This window comes from Notolepis coatsorum (assembly GCF_963971535.1).
Source record: "Notolepis coatsorum genome assembly, chromosome: 5".
Taxonomy (NCBI): domain Eukaryota; kingdom Metazoa; phylum Chordata; class Actinopteri; order Aulopiformes; family Paralepididae; genus Notolepis; species Notolepis coatsorum.
In genome coordinates, this window is record NC_140169.1 from 180848706 (window position 1) to 180863413 (window position 14708).

At 44.5% G+C, this 14708-nt stretch overlaps 1 protein-coding gene across 1 annotated transcript in view; it reads left to right on the forward strand.

Moving 5' to 3' along the window:
- Positions 1-14708, forward strand: part of LOC311227880 (contactin-associated protein-like 5) — a gene marked incomplete at both ends in the record, with an annotated part of 428878 nt that overhangs the window by 325036 nt on the left and 89134 nt on the right. The window contains one exon of the mRNA XM_084313722.1: positions 1756-2029. Coding sequence (XP_084169848.1) covers positions 1756-2029 — 274 coding nt within the window. The remainder of the gene's footprint in view (positions 1-1755; positions 2030-14708) is intronic.

Below are 14708 nucleotides of genomic sequence, written 5' to 3' on the forward strand. Positions count from 1 at the left end.
TATTTGTACGATGAAGGCTCATTACAGACACAGAAACAGCCCGTCGAGAAAATAACTGAAACAGAGGGGTATAGAGGCACGCTAGCACAAATGCATAATCCGAGTGGTATTTCCAGCAGAGAAAAATGCAATTACATCTTTTGAGGACCTCGGAGACCTATATTAACTTGTTGAGAAGGAGTATAATATGTGACCTTTAACTGATATAAGCGAAATATGTGATTTATTAATCCTGTGTGATCAAACGCCGACGGCTCCCTCCCACATGACATTTTATAAAGTTTGCTGTGAGACCCGGTAGCAAAACCGGCCAGTGTGAGAGGAGGCGTCACTGTGGATCCATTCATTCACACTTTTATTCTTATATCTCTGGAAATGATTGAGGGTGGCCCTCGTTTCTCGATGATTCAAGTTCAAGTTTCAAGTTTGTTTGTTTTATTTGTCACATATATTTATAAGGTACATGTACATTACACTAAAATGCTTTGTTCTGTATGAGCCTCCTGAGATTGTGCTTCATACAGTAATACAAAATAAAAGAATAAAGACCAAACACTATACAAGATATACAATATAAAGATGAGCAAAAGAAAATCTGTTTTAAATAATTAGTAGGGATGTCCGATATTATCGGCCTACCGATATTGGCATTAAAATGTGATATCGGAAAATATCGGTATCGGTTTAAATTTTTTTTTTTTATTATTATTATTATTTTCTTTTTACATTTCTATAACCTGTATTTACCCAGGCAAGCAAGTAAGAACAAATTCAGATTTTATTTATTGTCAAAAGTATGCATAATGTTGTGTTAATTCCACAACATGACATATGTAATGTTAATTACCTGAAAGTATTCCGTTTTGGGGGGGGAAACCCTGCATATATCGGTATCGGTTGATATCGGTTGATATCGGTATCAGAAATTAAGAGTTGGTCAATATCGGTATATCGGTATCGATAAAAAAGCCAGTATCGAGCATCCCTAATAATTAGGCTTTGAATAAATAGGACACAAACCGAACAAATGAAAAAATTTAATAAACAAAATAAAAAACAGAAATATTTCTAATCGTATTTTTAAACTGTCCATAGAATAGAATAGAGGTATTGATTTCTTAGCTGAGGATCATTCCAAGAAGCCGGGGCATTAAAACAAGAGGCTGCACTCTGGAGACCTTAAGCACAAGCCAGTCGTCTAAGCGTGTCAGATAGGGTCCATAGTTCCAATCTAGCAACGTTGTAATATAAGGTGGTAATTTCCCGGCAATGGCCTATTTGTCAGGGGAACGAGGACTGTTAAAAAATAACAGTGCTCTGCGCCATCAGGAAAGTCATCAGTCGACAGTCTCAGTGTCATCATAATACTTCAATGCCTCCAAAATGCCAAAAAATATTTAAAAAAATGCCCACGGAAGTCAATTAAGGGGGGGAAAAGTTCATTTCGAACCCTGCGGCAGGGAGCATTTGTGTGTGTGCGTGTGTGTGTGTGAGTGTGCGTGTGCGTGTGCGTGTGCGTGTGTGTGTGTGTGTGTGTGTGTGTGTGTGTGTGTGTGTGTGTGTGTGTGTGTGTGTGTGTGTGTGTGTGTGTGTCTGTGTGTGTGTGTGTGTGTGTGTGTGTCTGCGTGTGTGCGTGCGTGCGTGTGCACGGCCTCGTGAATATTATTACACAGTTTTACATGAAATTCTTAATTAACCCTGTTGAAATGTTGATCTTGATTGGGCCAAGGTGACTGTGTTCCCCTCGGTCTCCAGGGCAACGTGACCTTCTCCTGCTCGCAGCCCCAGCTGGTGGCCTCCACCTTCCTGAGCTCCAGCAGCAGCTTCCTGTCGCTCCCGGCAACAACAACGGGGTCTGGCACGGGGGGCTTCTCCGTGCGCTTTCAGTTCCGCACATGGAACCCGGACGCTCTGCTGCTCTCCGCCCGGCTGGCCCCGGACCCCCAGAGACTGGAGCTGCAGATCAGCAACAGCCGGCTGCGCCTGACCATCCACACCTCTGCCCAGCAGAAATCCGAGGTCTCCACTGGTGAGAAGCAGGCCACCCGGCCGGCTGTTATTGAGAACCAGAGCACCGTGTCCTGAAAATAAATAACTTAGAAATCAACACAAAGCAACTGTTCCCAACAACCAGAGTTTTGAGATTCAAGTCCATTTGTTCCCTGGCTATCAAGTAGGAGGAGCACTTTTATTTTTAAATATATATATTACTTGCGATAAATGAAGCGCTTGACATGAAGCACCGTATAAATCCGTTCTGAAATAGGCTTCGAGAGCAGCCACCGCAATGGCAGAATGTGCTGCAGTCAATCCAAATAATTTTGAGTGTGCATATTATGTTGTCGCCTGGAAGTTCCTCTGTGTTAACTGAATAACACTCAAATCTAGTGTTTAAAATAATGGCATTTGAAAACTGTACTTCTGAACACTTCAAATGATTTATAATCGCTTACCTGCAAATGCTTCTTTTTCCCTGAGTTTATTTTTTTTATTCCCTGATTGATTGATTGATTGATTGATTGAAAACTTTATTAACAGATTGCAGAATGGGTACAGTACAGTACAGCTCAATACATACAATTGTTAAGGGGATGCAGACCAGAGAAAGACGTTCGTCTTGTCAGGACGAAAGCGCGGGTGTCCTCTTTCATGGTGACCCACCAGAAGTACCTCTTCAGCAGAGATAGTGTCCGGTCGATCCCCGGGTGGCACGCGAACCGGGAAGCGTGAACCCACTCGAGCACCTGGGAGCGGACGAGGTCAGGGACAAAAAGCCGGTTAGGTGGACCGTTACCTGGGTCCGGCTGGGCACGCTGTGCCTCCCTGACGACGGACTGGATCTCCCAGGTGGCGGTGGCCACCAGACAGGAGGTAGAGAGGATGGTGTCGGGGTGTGTGGACCCCTCCTCAGGGACGAACTGTTGGGAGAGGGCGTCTGGCTTGGTGTTCTTGGAACCAGGCCGGTAGGTCAGGGTGAAGTTAAACCTAGCGAAGAACAGCGCCCAGCGAGCCTGGCGAGAGTTCAGGCGCTTGGCCGTTGAGACGTAGGTTCTTGTGGTCCGTCCAAACCAGGAAGGGGACCTCCGATCCCTCCAGCCAGTGCCTCCATTCCTCCAGGGCTAGCTTGACTGCCAGGAGCTCCAGGTTCCCGATGTCGTAGTTGACCTCGGCTGGGGTTAGGCGGTGTGAGAAAAAGGCGCAGGGGTGCAGCTTCTGGTCGGTGGCAGAGCGCTGGGAAAGAACCGCCCCTACTCCGGTGCAGGAGGCGTCCACCTCCACCACGAACTGGCGGGACGTGTCCGGCTGGACGAGGATGGGAGCGGTGGTGAAGCGCCGGCGCAGCTCGGCGAAGGCGGAGTCCAATGCGTCGGACCAGACGAAGGGCACCGAAGGCGAGGTGAGTTGGGTGAGAGGCGCCGCGACCAGGCTGTAGTCCCTGATGAAGCGCCGATAAAAGTTGGCGAATCCCAGGAAGCATTGGAGCTGTTTAACGTTGGTGGGACGGGGCCAGTCGGACACCGCTCTGATCTTCTCGGGGTCCGCACGGATCTTGCCGCCCTCTATGATGTAGCCAAGGAAGCCGATGGAGGAGACATGGAACTCACACTTCTCCGCCTTGACAAACAGCTTGTTCTCTAGAAGACGCTGGAGGACCCGGCGGACATGCTGGACATGCTCCTCCATGGAGCGGGAGAAGATCAGGATGTCATCTAGGTAGACGAATACGGAGCGGTGGAGTACGTCACGGAGAACGTCATTGACGAGGGCCTGGAAGACAGCAGGGGCGTTGGTCAGACCGAAAGGCATTACCTTGTACTCGAAGTGGCCGAGTGGTGTCTTGAAGGCCGTCTTCCACTCGTCTCCTTCCCGCATGCGGACAAGGTGGTAGGCGTTCCTGAGGTCCAGTTTTGTGAAGATGGTGGCACCTTGCAGGGGCTCAAAAGCAGAGTCGATTAAAGGTAGGGGGTATTTGTTCTTTACCGTGATGTTGTTGAGACCCCGGTAATCGATACAGGGGCGAAGGGAACGATCCTTCTTGGAAACGAAAAAGAATCCTGCGCCGACAGGAGAAGAAGAGGGGGTGATTATGCCCGAGGCCAGGGATTCGTGTAACGTACTTCTCCATTGATTCTCTCTCTGGGCGCGAGAGGTTGAACAGGCGACTAGCGGGGAGTGGTGCCCCGGGGAGTAAATCAATGGCGCAGTCGTATTGGCGATGGGGAGGCAGGGAGAGAGCCTGTTGTTTGCTGAAAACTGCCTTCAAATCGTGGTAGGCCGGCGGAATAGCAGACAGATCTATGTTCTCTTTGGGGGGGTACGAACCGGCGCCCTCTAGTGGCGGCCGAGCCGACTGTAGACAAGCAACGTGACAGTGGGCGCTCCAACGGGATTGTGTAACTTGAGCCAAGGCATGCCAAGGACAATGGGATTGTGGGGAGAGTTGGTAACGTGAAACCGAATACTCTCGCTGTGATTCCCGGATAGCAGAAGGCGAAGGGGTACGGTGTGGCGAGTAATCCGTGTGAGTAGTTTCCCGTTTAACCCCCGGGCGTCGCGGGGTATCGGCAGGGCGTCAGTAGCTATGTTGTAACGGGAGACTACTCCGGCGTCGATGAGGTTCTCGTCGGCCCCTGAGTCAACCAGGGCAGATAACGGGAGTGTTTGGTTATTCAGACACAGCGTGGCGCGGAATAGCATGTTTGGGCCAGAGCTGGGAGCGATATCTAAACTCGAACAGACGCCCAGCGCTACTGTCGAGCCCCGTCGTTTGGGCGAAGCGAGCAAGAGGCAACCGAGTGACCCGTTTGACCGCAGTACAGGCATGCTCCAGTAGCGAGCCTGTGTCGGCGTTCGCTGGGAGGGAGACGTGAGCGGTCGAGATCCATGGGCTCGGAGGACCTATTTTCTTCGGCGCAGGCAGCGCGACGAGGCGGACCGGGTACAGGCGGACGAGTGGTGCTAGCTTTCTCTCGACGACGTTCCCGAAGACGCAGGTCCAGTTCTCTGGCCAAATGGATTAATTTGCCCAGGGAGGTGGGTCTTTCTTTGGACGCAAGCTCGTCTTTAATAGCATCGTTCAAGCGAAAGGCGCCTCGCAACGGTGTGTCCCCCCAGTCGGAGCCGGCGGCGAGGATGTGGAAATCGATAGCGTATTCGCTTACGCTGTGGTTTCCCTGGCGGATAGAAAACAAGCCGGAGGCCCCCTCTGAGTCATCTGGAGGGTGGTCAAACACCTTACGCATGTCGTTGACGTATTGTGAGTACGAATTGCAGAGGAAGGAATTGTTGAAGTGGAGAGCGGTGGCCCATCTCAACGCTGCGCCTGTGAGCAGCGCCGACGGGTAAGCCACTCTAGACCTATCGCTGTGAAACGTGTGGGGTTGTTGTTCGAACACTAACGAGCACTGGAATAAAAATGCACGGCATTTGGAGACGCTTCCGTCATAACGTTCTGGTGCGGGGACAGGGGGTTCCCTATTCGGGGGGCTTGGTGCAGCGGGGGTAGCGGCTGATGAGCCCTGCTGTGCCAAGTGTGCCTCGACAAGTAGATACTGTTTTTCTCGCTCAACGGAGTCGAGGGCGAGAGCGGCCAGCTGTGCCGTGACGGCGTCTAGGGAGTGGGCGAGTTGGTCTACCCGGGCGGTCTGGCCGTTAATGATACTCACAGACTGCTTCTGAAACTTCTTCCATTCCTCGGTCTCGTGTACAGCTGGTGCTGTCATCTTGGTTGTGGTATACTGTGAGAACTGGAGTCTGGAGCACAGCCCAATTGCTGAATACACGAGAGGAGAAAGGAGCGGTTTCAAGGGTGTTTAATGGAAATTGAGCAACACAGGAATTGGGGGGAAATAGAACAGGGTTAATGTTCTGTCCTGTGGCTGCCACGGCGGCAGTGAGCGAACAAGCGGTCCTGGTGCTTGTCGGGGGAGCTGCTGGGTGGCAGCGGGTGAATAGGTGTTCCTCTTCGGGAACAGGTGACGTCCAGACAGGGACGCTGGAGCTGCTGGGTGGCAGCGGGAGAATAGGCGTTCCTCTTCGGGAACAGGTGACGTCCAGACAGGGACGCTGGAGCTGCTGGGTGGCAGCGGGAGAATAGGCGTTCCTCTTCGGGAACAGGTGACGTCCAGACAGGGACGGCGGTCCTTTGGGGTACAGGAGAGAAACGGGTTAGAGTAAGCCAATACACGGAGGGTATCTAGCAGTAGAGCTTGTGGCAGAGACGTCGTACCTGGGCAGTGGTAATTAATACCACGACAGCTTCTGGTCAGCGTCGAGGTGCAGATATAGTCCCCTTATCAGGGGAGGATAGGGTGCAGCTGGGGAGAGTGGGGTGTTTGCCCGTGTGTGAATTAGGGGGATGGAATACAGCTGGGTGAATGAGGGTGAAGGAAGGGGTGACTGAAGAAAGAGAGGATGATGAGGAGTGCGCAGTGGATAGAGAGGGGGATGAAGAGGAGCGTGTGGAGGACGTGAGGGGAAAAGGAGAGGGAGTGAAGTAGGCCCGTGCTGTGATTATGACACTCCATTAAATGATAAAATAAGATATTCCTTTATTGATCCCCTTTCTATATTATATTGTATTTGTATCTATACGTTAAGTGTATCTATAGTGTATATAGATACTGGACTGTATAGGACTGTGAAGCTATGTATCCCCCCCCACTGTACCCCCCCCCCCCCCCCCCCATCCATGCTGTTTTGACACCTGAATTTCCCCAAGGGGATTAATAAATAAATCTTATATCTCATCTCTCTTTGGGGAAATTCAGGCATCATAGCAGCATGGGGGAGGGGGGAGGGGAGGTACAGGTAGTAAAAAAGCAGTGTAGACAATATAACAAATTAATATCCATATATCCAATTCCATCAATATAAATCACTCTACCATCTGGAAATTCTACTGGAAAAACAACACAACCAGAATCAAACTAGCTCTACAAAAATCCCAAACCCAAGGACGTCTGGAAGCTCCCAACTTTCTACATTACTTCACTGCTCATCAACTCCAACACATTTACAAATGGACGTATCCGAATCAATTCGACATCTCCTGGACAAACATAAAAACATTGGTCCTCATTCTCGAATGGACATACGTAAAAGTTACCAAGGAATTCCTTCGTAACTTGATTTACGTACTTATTCGGCATTCTCGAACGGCTTCGTATTGTAAATTCGTTGTAGGTTTTATGTAGGATTTACAAACTCGAAAAGGCAGTCGTAAGTCGGACAGACCTGTGTGCACCCTGTTTTCAAGAGCTTTCTCTGGGACAAATCATTGGGGATTGCCGATACTACAGACATCCGTGGAATTAAATTATTATAATTACAACAATATTTGTATCATTAAAAATTACGTTTTACATTTATAGTCCTGACTCAATGAGGCATTGTGAGCATTACACACACTGCAAACAAAATAAATAAGAACTAAACTGATCGCCGCGGATATAACAAGGTCAAGGTCAAGTTTATTAGTATGTCCCAAACTGGGCAATTAACTGTATTCACTGTATAGTGGAATATACTGTATTAATATGCCATATTTTGTCTTCTTCTCTATGATATTATTTATTGTTGGTTTATAGTCGTATTGCTATAACAATACATTTGTGGAGGCGGCTTAGTGAGGCAGCATCATTACACAAGCACATGTATAAGTGCAAAATGAATCGTTCCAGCAAAGTAGGCTTCTATTATTCGAATGACTTGTTTTATTAGGTATTATAGTAGTAAGTCCTACTGTAGAACATGACATATTAGCATGACATCTCATTTAGTAATGTCAATACTGAACGACTGCGCGATTGGCTCTTGACAAGCCCTTGACAAAAGAAAACTCCTAATTTTTCATCATGGATTAGTAAAGACATTACACATCTCAAACATATACAGCATTTCACAATAACACTCTCATTCCCTCATTTGAACTGGAAAAGAAGAATTAAAACCGATACTCTCTGGAAAAATCTGTTTATTGAATCCATATCAAGATGATCGGCTTCTATTAAAAAACAAACTGCTGATTTTGACACAATGTGGAACCCATTCATCAACACACCAAATGTTTAACTCCTGCATCAATTTTACTCATCACCCCTTTGTGCATCCATCCATGAATACACTACATTTCTACTCCCCGCATAGATTCCACTCATAACCTCTTTTTGCCCATCCACCATCCACAACAAACATGAACATCGTCATATAAACACACTGAACTCACTGTGAAATTATTAATCCTCATAAATACACTGTGAATTCACCGTGAAACGTATTTTTAATCTTCATGATACTCCTATCACCCACAATCAAGCATTGCATTCTCGCATTCATGCACCCTCATGCAACTCCACCCATACACACAGTAGACACACACACACACACACACACACACACACACACACACACACACACACACACACACACACACACACACACACACACACACACACACACACACACACACACACACACACACACACACACACACACACACGCACACACACACACACACACACACACACATTTATCTTGTGTCTGAATCGTCTGGTTGCCTCAGACCCACTCCTATTGTCCTATTGTCATCAAAGTGAAGCAAGCTATTCTCCGTCCTCGCTCCACAATGGTGGAATTAACTTCCCACCACAGTCACGACATCCAAAACCCTAAAAACACACTTCTTCAATCAATATATGAAATGTTTTAAAATTAAATGAAGGTGTGCTTGCTCACCTCACCCCGCCCTCACCTGGCCTCACTCCTCATCGCTGTATACATGTATGGTTGATATTATTTAATTTTATTATATTGAGATCCCTATTCCCTCTCATATTTATTATGACTATAATAATAATAATACACTTTATTTGTATAGCACCTTTCATGCAATACTGAAGCTCAAAGTGCTTCAAAAGACAGGCACAACATGAGCAGACATATCAAATTACATTAGGCTAACATCCCAACAGGCCACCTTGTTTATGGTTTGATTCTATGGCAATAATAAAAAGAGTCAAATAGAATAGACAGAGTAAAATAGTGCATTGCAGTGCAATACAATAGTAGAATAGAATAGGCTCTGGACAGGCTTATTTTCACATTGTCTGTACACATAACATTTCCGTGCCAGCATATTGGCCTGTGCATACAGTTTGCAGCACTGGCGCTGCACATCAACATCATCACTCATGTCATCAGTGATATTGTGACCCAAATACCACACACTCTTCACCACATCTAGAGCGCAGTCAGACAGCAAGAAGGAGCGAAACTTTTGCTTCTGGTCCTCCTTAGTTTTCACTATCATAACAACACTCTTGTTAGGATTGAATTTGATATCATGTTATATGGAGGAGGACCTTGAAATCGATTCTAAATGTTACCGGAAGCCAGTGCAAGTATTGCATAACACTTACATTGTCCTCTTCTCTGCCACACGTTACAAGCCAACCTGCAATTTCTGCTCCCATACCTTAATTATATCATCACACACTTTATGGTTTCATATTATTCTATGTCTCTTTTAACTGTTTCATGTTATTTTATGTGTGTCTGTCCATTATGTCTCTTAACTGTTTCATGTTATTTTATGTATACAGCATGTCTGTCCATTATGTCTCTTAACTGTTTCATGTTATTTTATGTACAGTATGTCTGTCCATTATGTCTCTTAACTGTTTCATGTTATTTTATGTACAGTATGTCTGTCCATTATGTCTCTTAACTGTTTAATGTTATTGTATGTATGTCTGTCCATTATGTCTTTATTTTATTATTTGTATTTTTAGTTTGTAATGTTTTTCACCAGTAAAAATAAATGTAGGGCGCGGCATGAAGCAATACAGCATCAGTGCCTATAGCAGAGCAGCCCTGGCTATGATCTACAGTACATATATCTTCCTTGGCTAAACAAGTCAGGTTACTTTCCTCCACACGGAGACCCAGGTCTGCGTCCAACCTGCTGCTGTGCCACTCACCCAGACTCTGTGGGGGAAGCAGTGTTGTTGTAGTACTCAAGTCCAGGGATAATAGTAGTAATAGGCCCTAATCATTTGGCATATTATATTGATGGCTAGAGCATTTGTTTGTGTCACAAAGTAAATTAACTCCCTTTGTAATGGTGACCGCTGTGTCATTTATGTTTAATGTAGACCTTTTTTTATTTGTATGTCAGCTCTTTGACTGCCAGAGTGGAGTGGACTCAACCTTGATGACTTGGACTTGACTCGGACTCGACTCTGGCTTTTCTTTGGTGACTTGGACTCGGACTAGAACACTGGGGACTCGAGACTCGACTCGGACTCGAGATTTAGTGACTTGACTACAACACTGGGGGGAAGAGGGGCCATTAGCCCTCCTAGTTGTGAGCCTCAGGCTATTGTCTTGATCAGACAATGGAATGTTAGATTCTTCCACAGCACCTTGCATGGTTGTCTCCACCATCGGCGTGTGAATGCACGAGTGAGTGGGTGAATGTGAGGCACAGGTCGTAAAGCGATTTGGATAAAAACATATTTTTACATTTAACATTTTGTTATTTAGCTGATGCTTTTATCCAAAGCAACATGAAGTTCATGAATGCAGTGCATTTTAGCATTGACATCGATGTCTTGAATTAGATTATAATCTGTACATATTTACATTGATAATATACACTTCATTGTGTCTGTTAAAAGTAATGAATATTCATTATTAATCAAATGGAAACACATAATAGATCCCTCACTTTTTAACATGACCCAGTGTAATCAGTGGGTGACATTTTTAATGATTGTTTATACAGAACTGTATCCAAGAGGGTGTAAAAGAGAAATCTGCAAATTAAATATGAAAAGATGTGTCATTGAGAATGATATCGTAAAGAAAATCGGCACGGTACTGTTTCTGCACAGTAACTTGTGTCTCAGTTCCTCCAATTTTGTTCTGTGCCTTTATTATTACCAAAGCCTGAAGATATAAAGTCAAATACGCTCACGTAATGGCAATCATTGTCACTGGGGAGCGCTCACTTAAAACCATCACAATGCGAAGCGCGTGGCATTAACACTACCAGGGATAGGGGTTGGATTCTCTCTGGGCGTAACCCATGCTAAAACTGTGCACTTATGTAAGGTGCTTAGAATAAAAGCATCCACTAAATGGCACATTGCAGGATTTGCGGCAACATTTTCCTTTCAACCACTTGAGACCTCATTTTGGAAATGGTGGTTCTGTGGATTTTACATCTTGTGAATGGCCGTTGGTCAGGGACTTCTAGGGTTTTTAAAGCCCCAATGCTGATTTACATTTATCGTAATGCTCACGTACATTCTTGAGAGTTCGATTCAAAGCTTTTAGGGTGGCTCTTGACCCAATGTAGATCAGAATATAGGATATACAGTACAAACGTTACCAATGTAAGCAAAACCATTACAGCCACAAATCACAGCAAATACAACACCAATAATGATTTACCTCCTGTCTAGTGTCAGTCCTTGTTTCAAGAGCTCAGTCGAGATTATTTATTGATTTATTTTGGTGGTGGGGCAACCCACTGGTTTATGTTTTGATTACAGATTGTGCCTTCATAAGGAAGAGCCTTGTGGAGAGATATAAGATGGATAAAAGTAAAGCATATTTAAAGCAGGGAGCACAAGAAGAATTGGGTATATTGAGATAACTTGAGTTCTGTATTGGGTATATTCAGATAACGTGAGCTCTGTATTGGATATATTCAGATAACCTGAGCTCTGTATTGGGTATAAACCAGCAAAGCAGAGTACAAACGGCTTACAAGTTGAGTGCGCGATGACAGGCCTTCCCCTTATCAACAGCCAATATATCAGATGATTGGCATCGGTTGCTACATGCGACTCATGACTAGCCTGTGTGTTTTGCCAGAACCCGCTTTGGACCGTTGCCACTGTCAAAGCTTTAGGTTGTAGCGAATACTTGACAGCAAGCAGAAAATACTAGCGTGAACTACAAAATTGCTCGTGTATGGACACATTTCAAACATAAAACTCAAGATATTTTTGGTATATATATATATACAGATACAGCCATAAATAGTCATGGAACAACTGTTTGCCGACCGTTTTGATGCCGTTTTGCGTGGTTAATGTTAACAATGACCAGCGGGGGCGCTCTCATACAGCTGGTGACAACGTGCCTGTTCATTCAAGAAGCTCCGCCCTCGACAAAGGCAGAGAGAGGCTGAGAGAGAATGAGAGCGAATGGCCAAAATGCACTGTGTTCTGACCACATGTTTTGGCTCAAATACATAGTATTATATTGTATGCCTCGTTTTATAAAATATCCTTTGAGCGCAAGCGATTGATAACTGTCAATGTTGAAACGGCACAAGCTTTTATTTATTTTTTAAGCGGGCCGCTTTTATTATGAAATTCGTATTATGAAACAGGAAACACCTCGACCATTGTCTTCAACTTAGCTCACTACGATTCAACCTATTGCGTGGCACCACAGAGAGACGTTGTAGTATCGGCGTCTGTGATTTGCCTAAACGTTCGGCTGAGTCTGCAGCAGCCGAAGTTTCTTGGCGATAAACTTGGATGTAAACAACGCGTGATTGCATCGAACTAGCAACTCTTCAAGTTCATTGTTGCTCAAAATGGTCAATTATTGCCGTGTTCTTGGCTGTACTAATATAGGTCGGATAGGGAAAAGCATTTGGAGTTCTTCAGATTGCGAATTGTCATCACAAATCAAGAAGAGGGCAAACAATTGTCTCAGGAAAGGAGACGTTTGTGGTTGGCCAAACTGAACCAGGATTTCCATGGCAAGACTCTTGTCAACATTCGAGTTTGTTCTGCGCATTTCTTGTCAGGTAACGTTATGTGAAATATATTCTTGGCTGGATATGATTGTTATCTCATTTCACTCAGTTTACGTTATGGTAACGTTACGTCAGGTAACGTTATGTGAAATATTAATAACAGCAACTATCATTTTACAGTGGAATACTGGTATGAGGCTGTATATGATTGTTCTCATTTCATAACCTACTACAGTGTAAGACTCGGTTTCTGTAAATGTTCCTAAAATGTAGCGTCTAAAGTGTGCTATATTTTTCATTATTGTATTCCAGGTAAAAAGTGTCACCTGTACAAGAAAGATGACCCAGATTGGGTGCCATCTGTAAATATGACCGGAAAGCAAGAGCCTTCTTCTCTGCAACCACCTAAAGAAACACGATACCAACGGCGTGTGAATCGTACCCAGCAGAAACTGATGGTGGATGCTGCCCATGCCTTGCTTCTTATGGACATACCAGCTGCTGCTGATGATTCTGCTGCAAGTGATAATGTGTGCAGTATAGGTACTCAAACTGATATGACTGGTGATTTTATTTATTCTATGACCAATGAAGTTATAAATCTGAGAGCGGAAAACCTTCAGTTGCGTTCTGATGTGAAACAGTTGTCCTCTACCTATGACCAAAGTGCATTTGTGGGTAAAGATGAGAAGGTTTTATTTTTCACTGTTTCTTTATATACATTGCGTACAGCTTGTTATATTATATTTTATTGTATTTTCTTGTTCTTGTGGCCATCTTGGTCGACAGGTCATTTGTCAAGTAATTGGTCAAACGTTTCACACCGAAACGTCATGATATGATTTCAGGCTGCCAATAAATTTGGAAAAACCTGGAGTCCGTGCCTGGACATTGTTTCCCTATTTTTATGTGTGGTACAATACACCATTCCCATCAGAACACTTGAATAACAGAAGAGACAGTTTTGTATGTAACGTTGTGTTTAATAACAATAACAAAACACACCAATAAAAATTGCATAAATAGCAGCATTAACAACAATATAATCTCTCATTTACATAACATAACTTATTATTTGATACACACAATTGTTACCCACTCAGAATATCCTCCTTCCAGAAAATCCTCCTTCCAATGTGCTGCTTGCCTGCATGGTTAAATAAAAAAATATATATATAAAAATCACAGCAAGGGTATAGTGTGTGCAAATCAGCTTCAGAATAGAAATCAAAATAGCACTTATTAGGAGTTGTTTGTAATTAGGCTGTACATCGGATATAAATGAAGACGTCAATACAAATGTATGAAGCTACACAACGGTTTACTGAAAATAGCATAACCTAGGATTTTTTACAAGGTTGCTAATTCATCACTGGTTGGATGTTGGGTTTTGTTTACTTTAAGAGTAGAACAACTAGCACTTTCCTTTTGCTTCTCAAGTGACTGTAGTACATGACCAGCACAGTCACTTTTAGCCCTTATTTTACTTTGTATCTCTTTGCTGCAGTGAAGTCAATCTTTCTGCATTCCTTGTACTCCACCTTTGACATTGCAGTAGGCAACAGCCAATACGCCTTTTCCTGCGTCACTGTCTTTGAGTCCCTCAACTTCACTGTTGCTTCAATGAGAAACAACAATGCTGCTACATGTGTGCAGGTCTCACCCAGGCCAGCCATACATGTACAGTGGGCTCCAACAATCCTACCAGACTTTTCAGCCATTATCCAGGGCTCCAGGGGTTTTTCTCTTATTCGTTGGGAATGGAGTACCTGAATAAAAGACAACCAAATATAAGCTTGTGAATAAAAAGCGAGTTTGTATGAATGAAAACTTTATTTAACAGATTGCAGAATGGGTACAATACAGTACGGTTCAATACACACAATTGTTAAGGGGATGCAGACCAGAGAAAGACATTTGTCTTGTT